The 15,170-nt window shown below is 42.3% G+C and overlaps 1 protein-coding gene across 1 annotated transcript; it reads left to right on the forward strand.

Moving 5' to 3' along the window:
* Nucleotides 1–3,315: 3,315 nt before the first annotated feature.
* Nucleotides 3,316–12,338, forward strand: PYGO1 (pygopus family PHD finger 1). The gene is made up of 3 exons (XM_066558845.1): nucleotides 3,316–3,425; nucleotides 7,817–7,902; nucleotides 9,640–12,338. Exons 1-3 carry the CDS (start codon nucleotides 3,377–3,379, stop codon nucleotides 10,759–10,761), a joined length of 1,257 nt encoding a protein of 418 aa, XP_066414942.1. The 5' UTR covers nucleotides 3,316–3,376; the 3' UTR covers nucleotides 10,762–12,338.
* Nucleotides 12,339–15,170: the final 2,832 nt, after the last annotated feature.

Consider the following 15,170-nt stretch of genomic DNA (forward strand, 5'->3'; position numbering starts at 1 on the left):
ATGTGACTAGACAAAGGCATGATCATTGTCAGACTTGTGTCATATGGAAGAAAACTAATGTAATGGGCTACAGATAGAATCTTACATTCTTTCATGGATCAATTAATAAGCCAATGTATTTTGCGCTTTTTTCCTACAAACAGTTTTGTATTCATTTCAGATTGAAGTTAAAACATGAATAAACAATTAATTAGATTCTGTTTTGTATTTTGTACTTTATATTATGTGGCTAAGTGGCTAGTGCAGAAGTTTAGACAGTCCTAATTTTTGCTGATTAAAAGCAGAAACAAAACAGATGTGTGCTGGTGGGGCCTGGTTTGCATCACCAGAACAGATGCAGCATTCACCAGCAGGCAGAGCAGTTTGCACTGAAATGGCTTCAGTGACTCATGCTCGAAGAGTTTCAGTTACAGCTACAGCCCAGTCAGGTCGGCAGAGATGCTCTGCTCCTGACAGACCCAGACCTGCTTAACACATTTTGCCAGAGTAGTATCAGCTGCATAGCCAGCCAGGCTAAAAAAGCATAAAAAGCACATCTCAGTGTAACTTATAAACATGCACGTGTTCAGTTCTACTACCAACAAAGGGAGGTGTGGAGGAGGAGAGCAAATGTGTCTGGAGCAGGGGTGTAACTCCAGCAAAACAGCAAACCCAGATTTTTGGTATTGTCTCAGACCTGACAGAAACCCCCTCCAGCCTTGATAAACAGTCCTGTTTATCACACTGGTGCTGTGAAACATATACAAGGTTGTAGAATTAGCACTTAAATTTGTTTAACATGAAAAGAGACCTTTTAGAAAAATGAATTATTGTATTTTTTCCCTCATAGCAAGTGGGGGAATAGACTCTACTGATGCTGGAATACTGCTACAAGCTAAGACTATTGAAATCTAAATTTCCTTAAATGTGTCCCTTTTTTCCAGAAAAAAATTATTTCAGAATGACAACATCCTTACAGTTCAAAAGGACTTTGGAAGTCTTGCCTTTGAGTCTAGCATCTTGCATAAAGCAAGTCTAATGCTGAACTTGGACCAGGTAATTCTGGGGTTTGCCCCGTTGGAAGCTCTTTTCAGATTATGAGTCTAATTTTTTGTCACACTTTTCTGTGAAGAGCTTTGTCTCTCTTTTCTTGGTAACTTCCACTAAGGTGTTGGAAAGTTGCTAACTAGCTATCCCTAAGTCTTCTTAATTAATGCCAGCTTTTGAGAGGAAGAAATGTTGGAGTAATTTTAAGGCCAACCAATGAGCAGTGAGGCTTATCAGGTGGTGAATTGTGTGTCATAATGAGAACTTCTGTAGATTTTGGGGAAATATTTGGGATGCTGGTGTAGCAAGCACCTGAGCCAGTGAATTAGTTCCTTTCAGACACCACATCAGCTATTTCCAGTGAGAGTTAAAAGTGAGTCCAACAGGATTCCCACAGATTGCTCACAAAAGACCTGAGCCAGTTAAAAGCTGAATTTGGATGAACAGCAAAACAGACATAATTTTTTGCAAGTAGAGCACTGGGTTAAATCTGAATTCCCAGCTCCCATTTCTGATGCAGACAATGTCCCCGTAGGAATCTTCACAGACTCGGTGACATCAATCTGCGCATCCATAATTACAGTCTACATGCCATTACACGGCAGCCGTGCACAAAGCTCCTGCAGCCCTGGGAGAATCAGCCGGGCCTGCAGCAAGCTCTGTCACAGAAAATGCAAATCTTTTCACAGATAAGGCACATCTTCCTCCAAATATAGACAAGCTCACACCCACCTTGCTAATATTCTGTTCAGGAAGATTACACAGAATCAAGCAGCACATCCCATGAGAATACTGGCGGTGTGCTGTACTTTGAGGTACATGCATCTGGGATCGCTGCAAAGTAAGAGACTGTGGACAAATAAAAATGATGTCTAGGGAAGGACAGAAATCAACATAAATTGAATTACTTTCTCCACTTTACTTTTGCATTTTGTATAACTAAGTAATAGCCATACCAATATCTTAAGGTTACATTCTTACATGAATGTAACCTTTTCCCCTCAGAAAAAGTGTTTCAAATACTGGAAAAGTATCAACTATCCATCTAACAAGAAGGTACATAAAGAAATAGCACTGACAAGTATTTCGAAGTCAGGCATGTAAGCAAACCCCTTACTGTACAGCTGGGCATTTTTTATCCTTATAGGGAGAATAAATCTTTATTCAAATAGTACTTTTAATGCAGTTGATTAACAATTTTGATCTAGATCAAGAACTGCATACCTAACACCTCTAAAATGCAGCCACTTCAGAAGATGGGAAACTGAGGCAGAATGTGTTTGCACAAGATTACACCGACACCGGCAGCGATTTATCTGTCCCGTGTGTTTTTAAGGGTTCGGCAGAGTTTACCGACGCCACGAGGGCACCGGCTGGGCCCAGTGGTTTGTGCGGTACCCCCAGGCCAGTGACCCGGCCGGCGGGTGACACCCGGTGTGTGGAGCCCCTCCGTCCGGAAGGTCCCCCCGCCTGCCCGGGAGCCGCCGGAGCGCGGTGCTCCAGCGCTTCAACACCCCCCCGGGGTGGGCAGGAGAACGGGAGCCGCAGCCCGGAGGCGGGAAGCAGGCGTGAGGCACGTGCCGCACCGGAGCCGCACCGTGGAGCCCCTGACGGCCCCGGAGGCGGTCCCGGCCAGCGTCTCCCCCCGCACGGCGGCCGAGGCGGCCTCTGCCCTCTCCTGCCGCGGCTCCCGCGCTCACGGGCGCTGCCAGCCCCGGCCCGCCCCGCGGCTGTCCCGCGGCCGGACCGAGTCCCGGCGGTGCCCGAGCGGAGGGTGGAGGCGCCGGCGGAGCCGCCCCAGCGCGGCGCCTTTGTTCCGAGCGGCGGCGCGGCCGGGCCCCAGAGTCCCGCCGCGCTCATGGCGGGAGCAGGGCGAGCCCCGCGGAGCGCCCCGCGGGCGCTGCCGCCCCTGCGCGCCCGGGAGCCGGCGGGCAGCGGGGGCTCGGCGCGCTGAGCGGCGCCGTGTCCGGCGGGGGCGCTGCGCGGGGCCCGGCAGCCCCGGCGGCGGGGGCCGGGCGAGGCGGGCGCCTGCAGCCTGCGGGGGCCCTGGCCGGCGCGGCTCGGCGCTCCGCGGACCCCCGGGCGGCCTCCGCGCAGCGGCGCTCCGCTCGCCGGACCCCGCCTGGCCTGGCCCCCGCCGCGGGCTGTAGCGGAGCCCTCCCGCGCCCAAACTTTGCAAAGTCTCGTAGCTCCGCTGCTGGGGCGGCGGCGGCGAGGGCAGCGGCGGGCGGGGGCGGCGGCGGAGGAGGCGGGGGCGGAGGGGGCGGGGTGCGGGCCGGCGGCGGCGGCGGCAGCAGCATCAAAGAGCCCCGATTCTTGCCGCCCTGGGAGCCATGCGCTGCTGTCTGTAATGTCAGCGGAACAGGAGAAGGACCCCATCGCGCTGAAGAGATCCCGAGGTACGGCGAGGGCTGGGCCGGGCTCGGGGGCGGCCGCCGCTGGGGCCTGGCTCCCGTGCGGAGCGCCGGCGGAGCCGCGGGATGCGCGCACCGCCCGCGCCGCCGCTGCCCGCCGGGCTCCCCGCGCAGCGCAGCGCGGGCCGGGCCGCCCCCGCCGCGGTCCCTCCCTGCGGCTGCGGCGGGGCCGGCGGTGCGGGGGCCGCTCGAAGTTTGGTCGGTGGGGCCCGGCCGGGCCCCGCGGGCTCCCGCAGCCTGCGGGCCCTGAAAAGCAGCCCCGGGGCTCGCCGTGCGCGCAGGTGTGCCCCGCGGGGGAGGGCGGCGTGCGGTCCTGTCTCTTGTGTGTCTGGGGATGTGCAGCGCATTAGTATGCAGCGAGCATACTGCTGGTGCAAGGGAATACGGCGGCAGTGCCACATGTCCGAGTTCGTGCTGATGCAGAGCCCATAAATTACACTTGAGTGTTCGCTCTTCTGCCCCCAGTCCTGGCTCCTGTGCTTGAGTGTAGTTGGGGTTTTGTGTTTCCCTTTTCGGGAAATGAAAAAAGAAAAAAATCGAAATACTATTTCTTTACTAATAGCACTGGTGTATGGCTCTGGTGAGGTTTGAGGTATGCGTTTCTTTCAAAGGAGTAGGGAGAAGGGCAGAAATGCAGGGTCTCCTCCGACTTCGGCAGTGCAGCTGACTTTAATGGCAGTGGCACATCAGCCTTCGTAGCGATTGTTGTGTCCTTATAGTCCTTAGACACAGAAATGCCTCTCTGAATGAAATAATCAAAGACAGCAGGATGGGTGACTGACTTGGGTGAAAATCATGGCAAAATTATAAAATTTGCAATTTAGTGCTTCCTGTTTTCTTGCCTCCTGTTTTGCCTCTGGAATTCTATTGTTCTTGGTGTTTTAAGCTTTTTTTTCTGGTTGGATAAGTGGGAAAAGGTGTGGATTCCACGGTGCATATTGTCATTGATTTACAGTTTGCTTTTCTAAAACTGCTATAGTAACAGCTGGATTGCAAGCTTGAAAATGAGAGAATGAAGACACACAGCAGTGTTACAAAGGAGACTGGGATTCATTAGACTCCTCCACTCTCAAGCCCTGATTCTGCAAATATTAAAGCATATATGGTTTCACATGCTGGAGTTACCCACCGAGTTCCACCTGATTACAGCTTATTATCAAAACTGTTTACAGTCTCAGGGCCACAGAACAGGCTCACCAAATTTGGTTGAAATGAGACTATTTTTAGTTTTCTGCCTCTAATGAAAAGTTTATTCAGCCATTTATGTTTCTTGGGAAAATGTTCTTACTGAGATAAAGTAATACAAACCTAGACTGAGATTTGTCAGTGAATATGAAAATATTCCATGCTGTATTTGCAGTATGTTAAGTATGGCATAAATTACATGCAAAGTAAAAATCCCTTAATGTGTAAACCAAACTACAACTTGCAATTCTCCTAACCAACACTGAAAATGCCCATCTTAGGTATGTATGAAGTAAAAGAGAATATGAGGCTTATCTCTTCTCCTTTGCACAAGTGTGAATGGCTGAAATTATTTTTATCTGTAGTTTAATAGGGGAATAGTTATCAGATATGTATTTGTATCTTTAGATCCATGAGATAGGTGATGTCCCAGTCAAAAGGATTGTATTTCTGCCCAAAAAATTAGGCTTAGACAATGAATAATTTTTCATTAGTTCAGCATTCCAAAATGCTTGGTAGTCCTTTAATGAAAGTCTGTGTGGTAGGTACCAAAAGTGACTTTGTGGAAAGTTTATTTTGGCTTCATGAAAATGAGCCTTATTCACTCTTTTTTTTGGAGGTATGCTAGGACTAACATTCTGTTTCCTTTCATGTATAAATTAAATCATTATAGAGCCCACAGGGAAAATATAAATTCTTAGGGCTGAATGAAATCATTGGCCTCACACAGTGAGAAGTGAAAATACAAAAGCTTTGTGCCTTTCCAGACACAGGACTCCCTTCTGTAAACCAAGGCATGTGAATGGCTTTGCTGATGAAAGTAATTCAGGTAGAAATTGATGGAACTTGTCACTGGAATTCTCATGTTCATATGCTGGTGCTTTTGAAGAATGATGTCCCAGAGAGGGAATTTATATGTAGTTTTGTAAAGTCTTAACTTCAGCTACTGTAAACCAGCACTTGTGTATGACCCTAAGTATTCTACTTGATCACAAATTTACTGATGTCTGTGCTGCTATTGTTGAATTTATTAAAAGAAATCTGGATATTTGGAACATTTTGTTATCAATAGTTAAAATCAATTATTTTTTAAGAATACAAGGACATGAAAAGGAGTGTCATTTATGCAGTCGTGAGGATTACTGTTCACAGTGCAATCTTACACTAAATTTAGTATAAACTTATAGGAATGCTGGAGAAGAAGCTTATAGAAAGTACAGGAACAGTTTTGAGGAAATAGATTATAAAGAAGATGATTTATAGATTTGAAATTGAGGGAAAATTTGCCATCATTCTTTATGTAAAACATTATGCTGTAGTCATTTAGTATCTACAGGTAAGGTAGTGGCAATGCTTCATAGCACACTTAGTACGTGCAGGATTTTATCTTCTAAATCAAGGCTAAAAGGTCTCTTTTTAAAGAGTAATCCCTAGTTTCTCTGATTGTACCTTAGACCACAATATGCTATGTGCAAGCCTGAATTTATTTTGAGACCTTGATTGTGACATCATGCCCTTGTCTTTGAAATTCAGACTTAAAATTTGATAGGTGTTGATCTGGGATGTCCATGTATCTTCTTTATGTGTAATGAAAAATAAAATCAAATTTTAACAGTGACAGCTAGAGCCAAAAGGAACTTATTAAAGCAGAGGCAGAACTGGATTCTTACTTGAAGTAGGACTGGTAAATTCCCTGAAACCTCAAAAAAAAAAAGGAAAAAAAAAAGGAGGCCTGGAGGAAGTGCTGGGAGTGAAAATTTGTCAGGCCTCCTTGATCAGGAGTATTTCAAATAACTTGGATATTTTGGTCTGTGTACAATAGGGCTGCTGCTTCCCTGTGAGAAGAGATTTTGTGTTATGTTGCTGAATATTCCTAAAGCTGGCTTACCTGTCTGCTGGGAACACTTGTCTAACAGAGCAGTGTAATGTCATACATTGTGCTGCTTTGCATAACACTGTTGATAATTCACAGTTATCTCCAGGTTGTCTTTGGTAATGAGGACCTGTGTGTTCAGCTGGATGCTTGCATCTTGATAAAGTTTGACTCATATTCGGAATATAAATTTTAAACAAACAACAGTAAAATTTTTAGGTTGGATTGCCTGCTTACTGTTCTGTGCTGTTACCATATATTTATATAAAAGAGCAAATAAGCTATTATCCTAATGGGCCTGGGGAAAAAAAGAATTAATATGGTTTCTTAATATAATGATGTTCGTACTTTAACATGTGTACATGTGTTGCTCTGGTATCACCTGAAAATGCTTCTCATACTTCAGCTCAGGGTTTTCTTTGCATTCCCATATTGCAATTTCACTAGAGCCTGTGAAGACAGACTGACTGGGATAATAATGAGATTGCCATTTTTATTTTTCACTGATGGTCTTGCTAGGGTTTTAAAATGGAAGCCACGATTTATACAAATTTGAGAGCTTGTCCCACTGTTGTGAAAGGTGGAGAATCCCAGGGGAAGTACAGATATCTCTTTGTATTGCTCAGGGTGAAATCTGATTGAGCAACCAATGAAATGAACATTCCTTACCTTTTTTTTGTGCCAGGATAGACTTGCTCAGTTATTTTATAACATTTCTACAGAGGTGAGCAGGTTCACTTATTATTGGCAGGCGTCTTTTTGTTTGATCAAGTCTTGCATTTAGTGAAATTTAGATTTGATGCACTGGAGATTAGTCTAAACAACATGGCAAGTTTTCAATGGTTTTTGTTCATGGATCTACTACTGTTTGCTTTTCTTTTCCTTCATGGTGGATTGTAACAATCTGTTGTATATTGTTACACTGATGCAGTGTCTATGTGAGTTAAGAGGCGAGTCTTAGCCATGGCTTTTTGCAGTGCTTTTGAAAGTTTTATGATTTATGCAAACAAGAAATACTTCTAACTGGTGATGTGGAGATGTTAAGAATCAAGGGGCAGATAAAAATAAAATAAATGGAAATGTCTATTTCAATAAGAATGAGCATGAATGGGACATGAAAGTGGTAGCAGACAGGTATAGGAGGGATGTTAGCTTACCTCCAGATGTGTGCTCCTTTAGCACTTGCAACACAAGGCACCAGAGTCAATGCAAATTCAGTATTTGTAACAGGTATCTGAGGCTATGGTAGTTAAAGGCAAACTTACAATACAGTCTGCAATATAATTAATGTACTACTACACTGATTGGTATCTTGTAGGTGGTGACAGTGGATTGGATGGGTTAGGAGGACCAGGAGTTCAGCTTGGGAGCCCTGACAAGAAAAAGCGCAAAGCGAATACACAGGTAAATTCCCTTTGCTTCTTTTGAATTCTTAATAAACTCAAATGTTGTTTGCTGGTATGAGTAGCTCTCATTGTTCAGAATATCAATTTCTTGTCACAAATAGTAGCTACATACCAAGTATTTCAGTTTTACTTTGAAGTTGAAATCTTCCTGAATAGTAGTAGTTGTACTGAAGTTATTTTAATCCCTGTAAGTTGCCAAAAACATATAAAGAGAGAAGCACAGTGAGAGTGCAACAACTGGGATTTTCCCCATAGGGATTTGATTCTGAGGCAGACTTTTTTTTAATGACTTTGTAGCCATTGGTAGAAATCCATACAGTGTGAATAGTTGCCATGAGACTACTTCTTACCTTACTTTCATTCCTGTATGTGTAGGTTTGTGGGCTAATGAATCAGTACAGTTTGTTAATGCTTTGACCAAGCTCTTGGCATACTCCCCAGGTGATTTCCAAGCAAAAGCTAAATCAGGCAGAGCTCCTTTCCAGTGAATCCTTGCAATGTGATGTTTCTATGCAGTTGTTCTTTCCAGAAAAGAAAGCCTCAATACAAAATATCTTAAGCAGTTGGGTATCTATAGTGCCGAGTTTTCCTTTGTGTGTTCATTCAGCTTTGAGTGAGAGTATCTGTTAATTTGGCACTGCCCAGTGGGAATACCTTTATTTATGGAGGTAAAACAATCACTTTCTGTTAGGCCTATGCAGAGTCCATTGAGATATGGATCTGTTTTCTTCATTTTTGTTTTGTTTTAAAGTAGTCACACTGAACCTTGCTCTGAGAAATATTCCATTACTTTACAAGGCTTCACACCTCTTTTTTTACTGGAGTTTCCTTGTGTTCTGGAATGGTAATAATTAGAGGACATGCAGATTAGCTTGTGTTCCTTCTGACCAGGTTAAAATTTGCAATGCAGCATTTTTTTTTTAAATAAATTTTCAGTCTTAGTTCATTAGTACTTAGAAGGAAGTGCTTTCTGTGAGCACAGTTAGTGTGAGGGTGAACCCAGCAGGTGTTCCCTACAGGCTAGTCTAGAATGAATTTCAATTGTATGACTGCACTGGTGACATTTAAACAGACTCTGGGCTCCATTAAACACTTGATTATGCTCTGTAACCAGAGCATAATCCTCGTGTTTCATACCTACTGCCTATGCTTTGCAGACTGTCCACAATCACTGAGTGCTGTTTGGTATAGAAATGTACAGCACAGAATATTCCACAGGCTATAGAGAATACCAGTCTGCTGACTCCTATATTCTGAATGCCTTTTTTACGGTTACAGTAGTACCATTAGGTTTGTATATCCTCATGGAAGTGGGGTGTCTTATGAGATGTATATTCAGTAACATGAACCCAAAATGAAGTTAGGGAAATGCTTCAAATGTGCTCTTCAACATTTGGAAATACTTTCTGTATGTGTTTGTGACAGTTGGATTTCTATATTGTTGCTTGTCTTTTGTAAAAGATTATGAAATAGAAGTCACATATCAAGTAGTATTTTCAACTGCAAACTTTTTAAAACTCTGAAACTACTATAAATCACTACATTATCTGGAGCTCAAGCTCCTCTCCTGCCTCTGAAATTTCAGACAGCCTGGCAGGGTACAGTGGGTGAATTTTACACAACAGCTGAACAGTTCTTTCAGCAGTTGTATTGCTAATCCAGAGCCTTTGTGGTTGGTCTGTCTTGCAGGGAAATACTAAAACTAATTCAAGTGTTGTATTTAAAATATTTGTAGGGGTCGTCATTTCCTCCTCCATCTGAATATGCTCCACCACCGAACCCAAGCTCTGACCACCTTGTAGCTGCAAATCCATTTGATGACAACTATAATACTGTGTCTTATAAACCACTTCCTTCAGGAAATCCATATTTTAGTAATCCTGGTTATCCTGGCTTTGGAGGCTATAACACTTTCAGAATGCCACCTCACATGCTGCCCAGAGTGTCCTCACCATATGGCGGTTCTTACTCCCTCAGAAACCAGCCACATCCTCTTCCTCAAAACCCTGTTGGCATGGGTTTTAGTAGACCCCACTCTTTCAGCTTTGGTCCTCATGATAACCCAGGTTTTGGGAATCAACCACCTTATGGCAGTGGTCAGATAAATCAAAATGTCAATATGTCTGCTCAGCATTTCAGACCAAATCCTGGGGAGAACTTTGGCCATTCTGGTCAGATACCTCACCCTGATGTGCCAACTAATTTTGGTCCTGGAAACAATCCAAATTTTCCAAATTCTCAGCTAGAGTCAAACCATTCTTTTGTTCCTCCACCAAACACGTACAACCAGACAAAATCATCAGCACAAAAGCAAGACTTTAGTCAAGGTGCAAGCAAAGCATCCAGCCAGAGCACTGCTGCTCATCAGCATCATCACAGGACAGAGGACGTTGTGAGTCAAGGTAACAGCGACCTGAAAAACGTTACTCGAAACAATGTGGTGAACCAGGATAGCAGCCATTCTAACAGTGCTGAGAGCACCAATGCTGGCCACTCAAATGGGACCCAGAGCAAGTCCCGCCAGCCTCGAGGTACTGCTGAAGGGTGCAACTCTGAAAAGAGCAGCAAAACCCCCCTCCATCCCAGTCGTCACGGCCACTCGTCCTCTGAACCCGTGTACCCGTGTGGGATTTGTACACATGAAGTCAATGATGACCAGGATGCCATCCTGTGTGAAGCCTCTTGTCAGAAATGGTTCCACCGGATCTGTACAGGCATGACAGAGTCAGCCTATGGGCTCCTCACGGCAGAGGCATCGGCAGTGTGGGGCTGTGACACTTGCATGGCTGACAAGGATGTGCAGTTAATGCGCACCAGAGACACTGCAGGGCCACCTGCACTGAACACAGAGGGCTGACAGCCTGAATGGCTGCTAGTGGAGCAAATACTTGCTAGGAAAATTCAGTTACAAATTGGGTACTTCACTTTCTGCAGACAATCAGTTGTGTTTGATTGCTGTCATCTTTTTTCCCCCTAATCTGTATTCATTCATAAACTTCCATCTCAGCTTTTGTACTCTTAGTTTTATGCGTGCAAATGTTTTACAGGATGGAATATTTTTTGTTTCTGATAAAACTGTAACTGACAATTGATCGGAAGTAGGATGAGCATTGACAATATTATTGAAGGAAAAAATGTGCCTGTATGAATAGCCCTAATTTGCTAGTGTATATTAATGTGTTAACTAACACTAGCATTTAGTGCTTGGTTTTAATGGTACTATATTTGCAAGTACTCATTATTTTGTTTTTTTCTTTTGGCGTGAATGTCTGTTATTGATGTTCTTGCTAGCCTTTCTTTGAATATTGTAGAGATGACATGGAGGAATGTGCAGTACTAATAGTTGTTATTTTAGGGTAAATACAGAGAATTTTGTATGTGCTTTTTCCTATTTTTGAAGTAAAGCATTAATGTGCTATTCAAAAATCATGAATTCATGCTTAGTAACACAATGAAACCCTCTAACTATTACACATTTCTGTTTCCTTGAAAAGGCAATAATCTCTTGACTTCTCAGCAATTACATGCTGAAGGCTCTTGCTAGGCCTTGCATTATTTGGAAATTGTTGTCAAATAAGATTAAATTGGAAGAAGAACACATTGAGTTTATGAAGTCCACTGCTTTAAATCTAGAGAATGCCAGAAGTAGAGTTGCACATGTAACCTTAATTCATCTATCTTGAGGACATACCTTGGGATGCAGTCTTTGCTCTGTCACGGTTGTGCAGTCATGCACCTCTCTCTCATTCTTTCTCACTGATGGTTCCAGTCTCCTGCCTCAGTGCTGCCTGAGGATTGGGGATGAAGTAGTGCACAGAAAATCCTGCCCAGCTCCTAGGGCTGTCAGCTCCAGCCTGCTCAGTCACCCTGAGCTTACACAGCCCACTTGGCATGAAGGAGGGGGCAAGGCAATGGAGTGTGCTCTCTGAATTGCTTGATAATTTGGCTAGCAAAGTCTTAAATCTAAATTCCCACCACTGCCTCAGCCTGTCTTGCAGTGAGGGAGTAGGAAATCTAAGATGAAGAAAGAAAATACAGCTGTCATATCAGGTGAGTTTAGTTCACATCAGAACTAAGTAATCAGAAGTTTAGCTCCTTTGCTAAACCTGATATCCTACTGACAAGTATGCATGGCACTAGAGCTTCATGTGTGATGCTAAGAAATTCTCTTTTAATAAGGGTAATTTGATCCTATTCTTGATCTCAAAAATAACTCCCCTTCTTTTTTTGAATGTTGGGAAGCATCTAGCCTTGAACAGTTCAGCCTTAGCAGTGTGATGAAGTTGCACATGCAACTGAAAACGTTTCTTTTGAAAGAAATATTGTTTGGAATTAATAAAAGGAGGCACTGTGATAACAGATTCTGCTTGGAATATGTACCACTGTACTGGAAACAGTCTTTAAGCAGCAATTAAATCATATGCCAAGCTCACAGGTACTAGTCATGTTCCTTAATGTGATAAATTTTTCAGGTCTGTGAGTGATGAGTGATATAAGAGTTTATAGAGAATTCAGTCATCTAATAAAGAGGTAGTTTTCATGGTAAGCCATGCTAATGAGTGAAAGTAAGGCCTGTTTGGTAGTTCACCATTGTGTTTGATTTTAAATGGGCTCTACTGTGTACATTCCTGGAAGATCCTGTGCAGATCTACACAACTTGTTTTATTTTAAAAGTGAAAAGTTTTGCTGTGTAAGTGCAGTATTACCCTGCTGGTTTTTTTTGGTGGGGTGGTTTTGTTTGGTTGGTTTTTTGTTTTGTTTGTTTGTTTTGGTTGGGTTGTGGGGTTTTGTTTCTGGTTTTGGTTTTTGGTCTTTTTTTTTGTTTTTTGTGTTCCTCTCATCAGGAAAAAGAAAATTATATCTAGAGTGTAAGTGACATATTTTATATCTTGAGAATTTTCCTGTATGGAGATGTGAAGTGTAAGATAGATCCAGAGCTGCTGTTTTCATCAGTAGTTGCTTTAATTTAGTACATTAACTAGACTTAATCTTGTTTTGTTAGAGGTGTGATTTTAAAACCACCAAGAAAAAACCAAACAAGCAACAACATCTGTTGAAGAGATTTATTCTTCAGTAGTGCTCCTAATGACTGACAGACTGTTTGAATTTGCTTTTGCTGCCTGAAGTAGCAGTTAAACCAAACCTTGTTCAGATAGATTTGTTCCTCTAGGAATCAGTTTAATCTCTGCAACAATTAGCACTGTGAACATAATGGAGCTGGTTCACACCTACAGTAATGTAAGTGAAATCAGAATTTTGCTCAGTGAAAATTCAACCAAAGCTCCAGTGATGATATTATTACCTTTCCCACTCCCACACCCCATGCCTCTTGTGAGAAGATTTTGGGGCATTTCTTCTCAGAAATCTAATTCATGTTTTGACAGTTGGAGCAGACATTGTATTTAAAATAACCATGTATTTCTTAATCTTTTCCTCAACCCAACATGAATTTAGGCAACTATTTTCTAGATTAGCTGTCAGGACATTAGTATTTAAACATAGTGTTCTTAAATACTTAAAATCATCTGGAATATCATTTTATAAGGCCTTAAATTGTGGATTTATGAAACTTATTCTAACCATTTATTTTAGATTTTTTCTAAACTGGTATTCTATTGGGTTTGTAACCCAGTAAATTTTCCTCATTTATTAACTTGTAAGTTCAAGGCATTAGCAAATGTCAATGATGTGAAATAAAAACAAATGAACGACCAACTCCACACTTGTTAGGACAGTCATGTTAGAGATAGGACTGACAAGGATCTCCAGAAGTCATCCAGCCAATATGCTTGCCCTACTGATATGCTCTTGGCATACTTGAACTCTTTGTCTAGAGAGCAGTTATATTTTGGTTTTCTCTGCATGTGTTGACTAAGTAGTAGTTCAAGTATGCACAGGAGAAACAGCAATCATGTTTAATTAGTGAGGTACTAGGAAAATGTCAGCTGATTAGCATTAGAAGTTAGTTCTAGAATGATGGGTGGGAGGGAGGGAGGGCTGGCTAGAATAGGTGAGGTTTTTGTAATACATGAAACAATTTGTATTGAACTCTCATGTGCTTCTTTCATTACTGCTGATTTAGATTGTACTGGTGCTGCACACCAAAAATATTGCAAAGATTTTGTAAATCTTGCAAACCTTAACATTTTTGTGGGAAATGCCTGTGTCCTTTTACATGGTTTCTGGTCATGATCAGAAATGCAGCCTTATATTGCTCCCAAATTTTTTTTCCACTCAGGCTGAAATAGAAAGGTATAAAGTGGATTGTGCTGTCCTTAATACTTTTTTGCTAGTGACCAATTTTAAATGAGAAAACATGGAAGGGACAGTGCTGGATACAGACCAGAGGGCAGGTAGCAAAAATCCTGTTTCTTCCTGTTTTACTCATTCCCTCTACAACTTGAAACTAGCAGGTTTGTGCTTGTCTCTTCTGAAAGAAGATGGGAGTGATGCTTACTTCCAAAGGTTGTTTAGAGGCCTAGTTTTTATTTGAGATCTTCTGATGAAAGAAGCTAGAGAAAAGTAATGAAGTTTGCTCTACTTGAAAGAAAACTATAATTTTGGGGGCTGCTCAAAGAAGATTGTACTTTGTGACCTCTGCAGTTTTTAATCTAAGAACCAGTTTTGTAATCACATTTTTCAGGCTTAATTTCAAGCATGTGACAATTAATGAAGTCGGTGAAACTGCATGCACACAATCAAGAATGTTTTAAAGCGTTTGCAGTTTGGGGCCTGTGATATTTGCAAGTGAAATGCTTATATGGTTTGAGATTTTTACAAAATCAGTGGTGTTAAAATGTAGCACCTTTTTAACATTTGTCTTTATTCCAGCTTAATACAGTAACACATCTGCATTAAATATATCCCTCTCATTTTATAAATAAGCATTGCCTGTCAGTAAAAGTATTGGTGTAACATTTTTAAGAAAAGGAAGTCATGCTTCTTATCATGTTGTATGTGACTTAAATGACTGTTTCATATTAAAACTAATCTTTCCTTATGTACTGCTTAAATATACCTGTTTTGGGATATCAGTTCAGTACTTTTTATACAATCTTGAATGTGTTCCACATTGGTGACATGTATTTTTGCAACAACTTTTTTGTTTTGATTTTAAATTAGAGCATGTCTGATGTAATACATGCATTAGTGCTGTGGTGTGTGACAAAGTTAATGTATGTAATTCAAATTGGAAAAGTTTCCAGACTTTGTCCAACATTAACCCTGTGGCCAGGGATTAAATTACTATGTAATACAAATTATTTC

The sequence above is a fragment of the Molothrus aeneus genome, chromosome 13, assembly GCF_037042795.1.
Source record: "Molothrus aeneus isolate 106 chromosome 13, BPBGC_Maene_1.0, whole genome shotgun sequence".
NCBI classification, from domain to species: Eukaryota; Metazoa; Chordata; class Aves; order Passeriformes; family Icteridae; genus Molothrus; species Molothrus aeneus.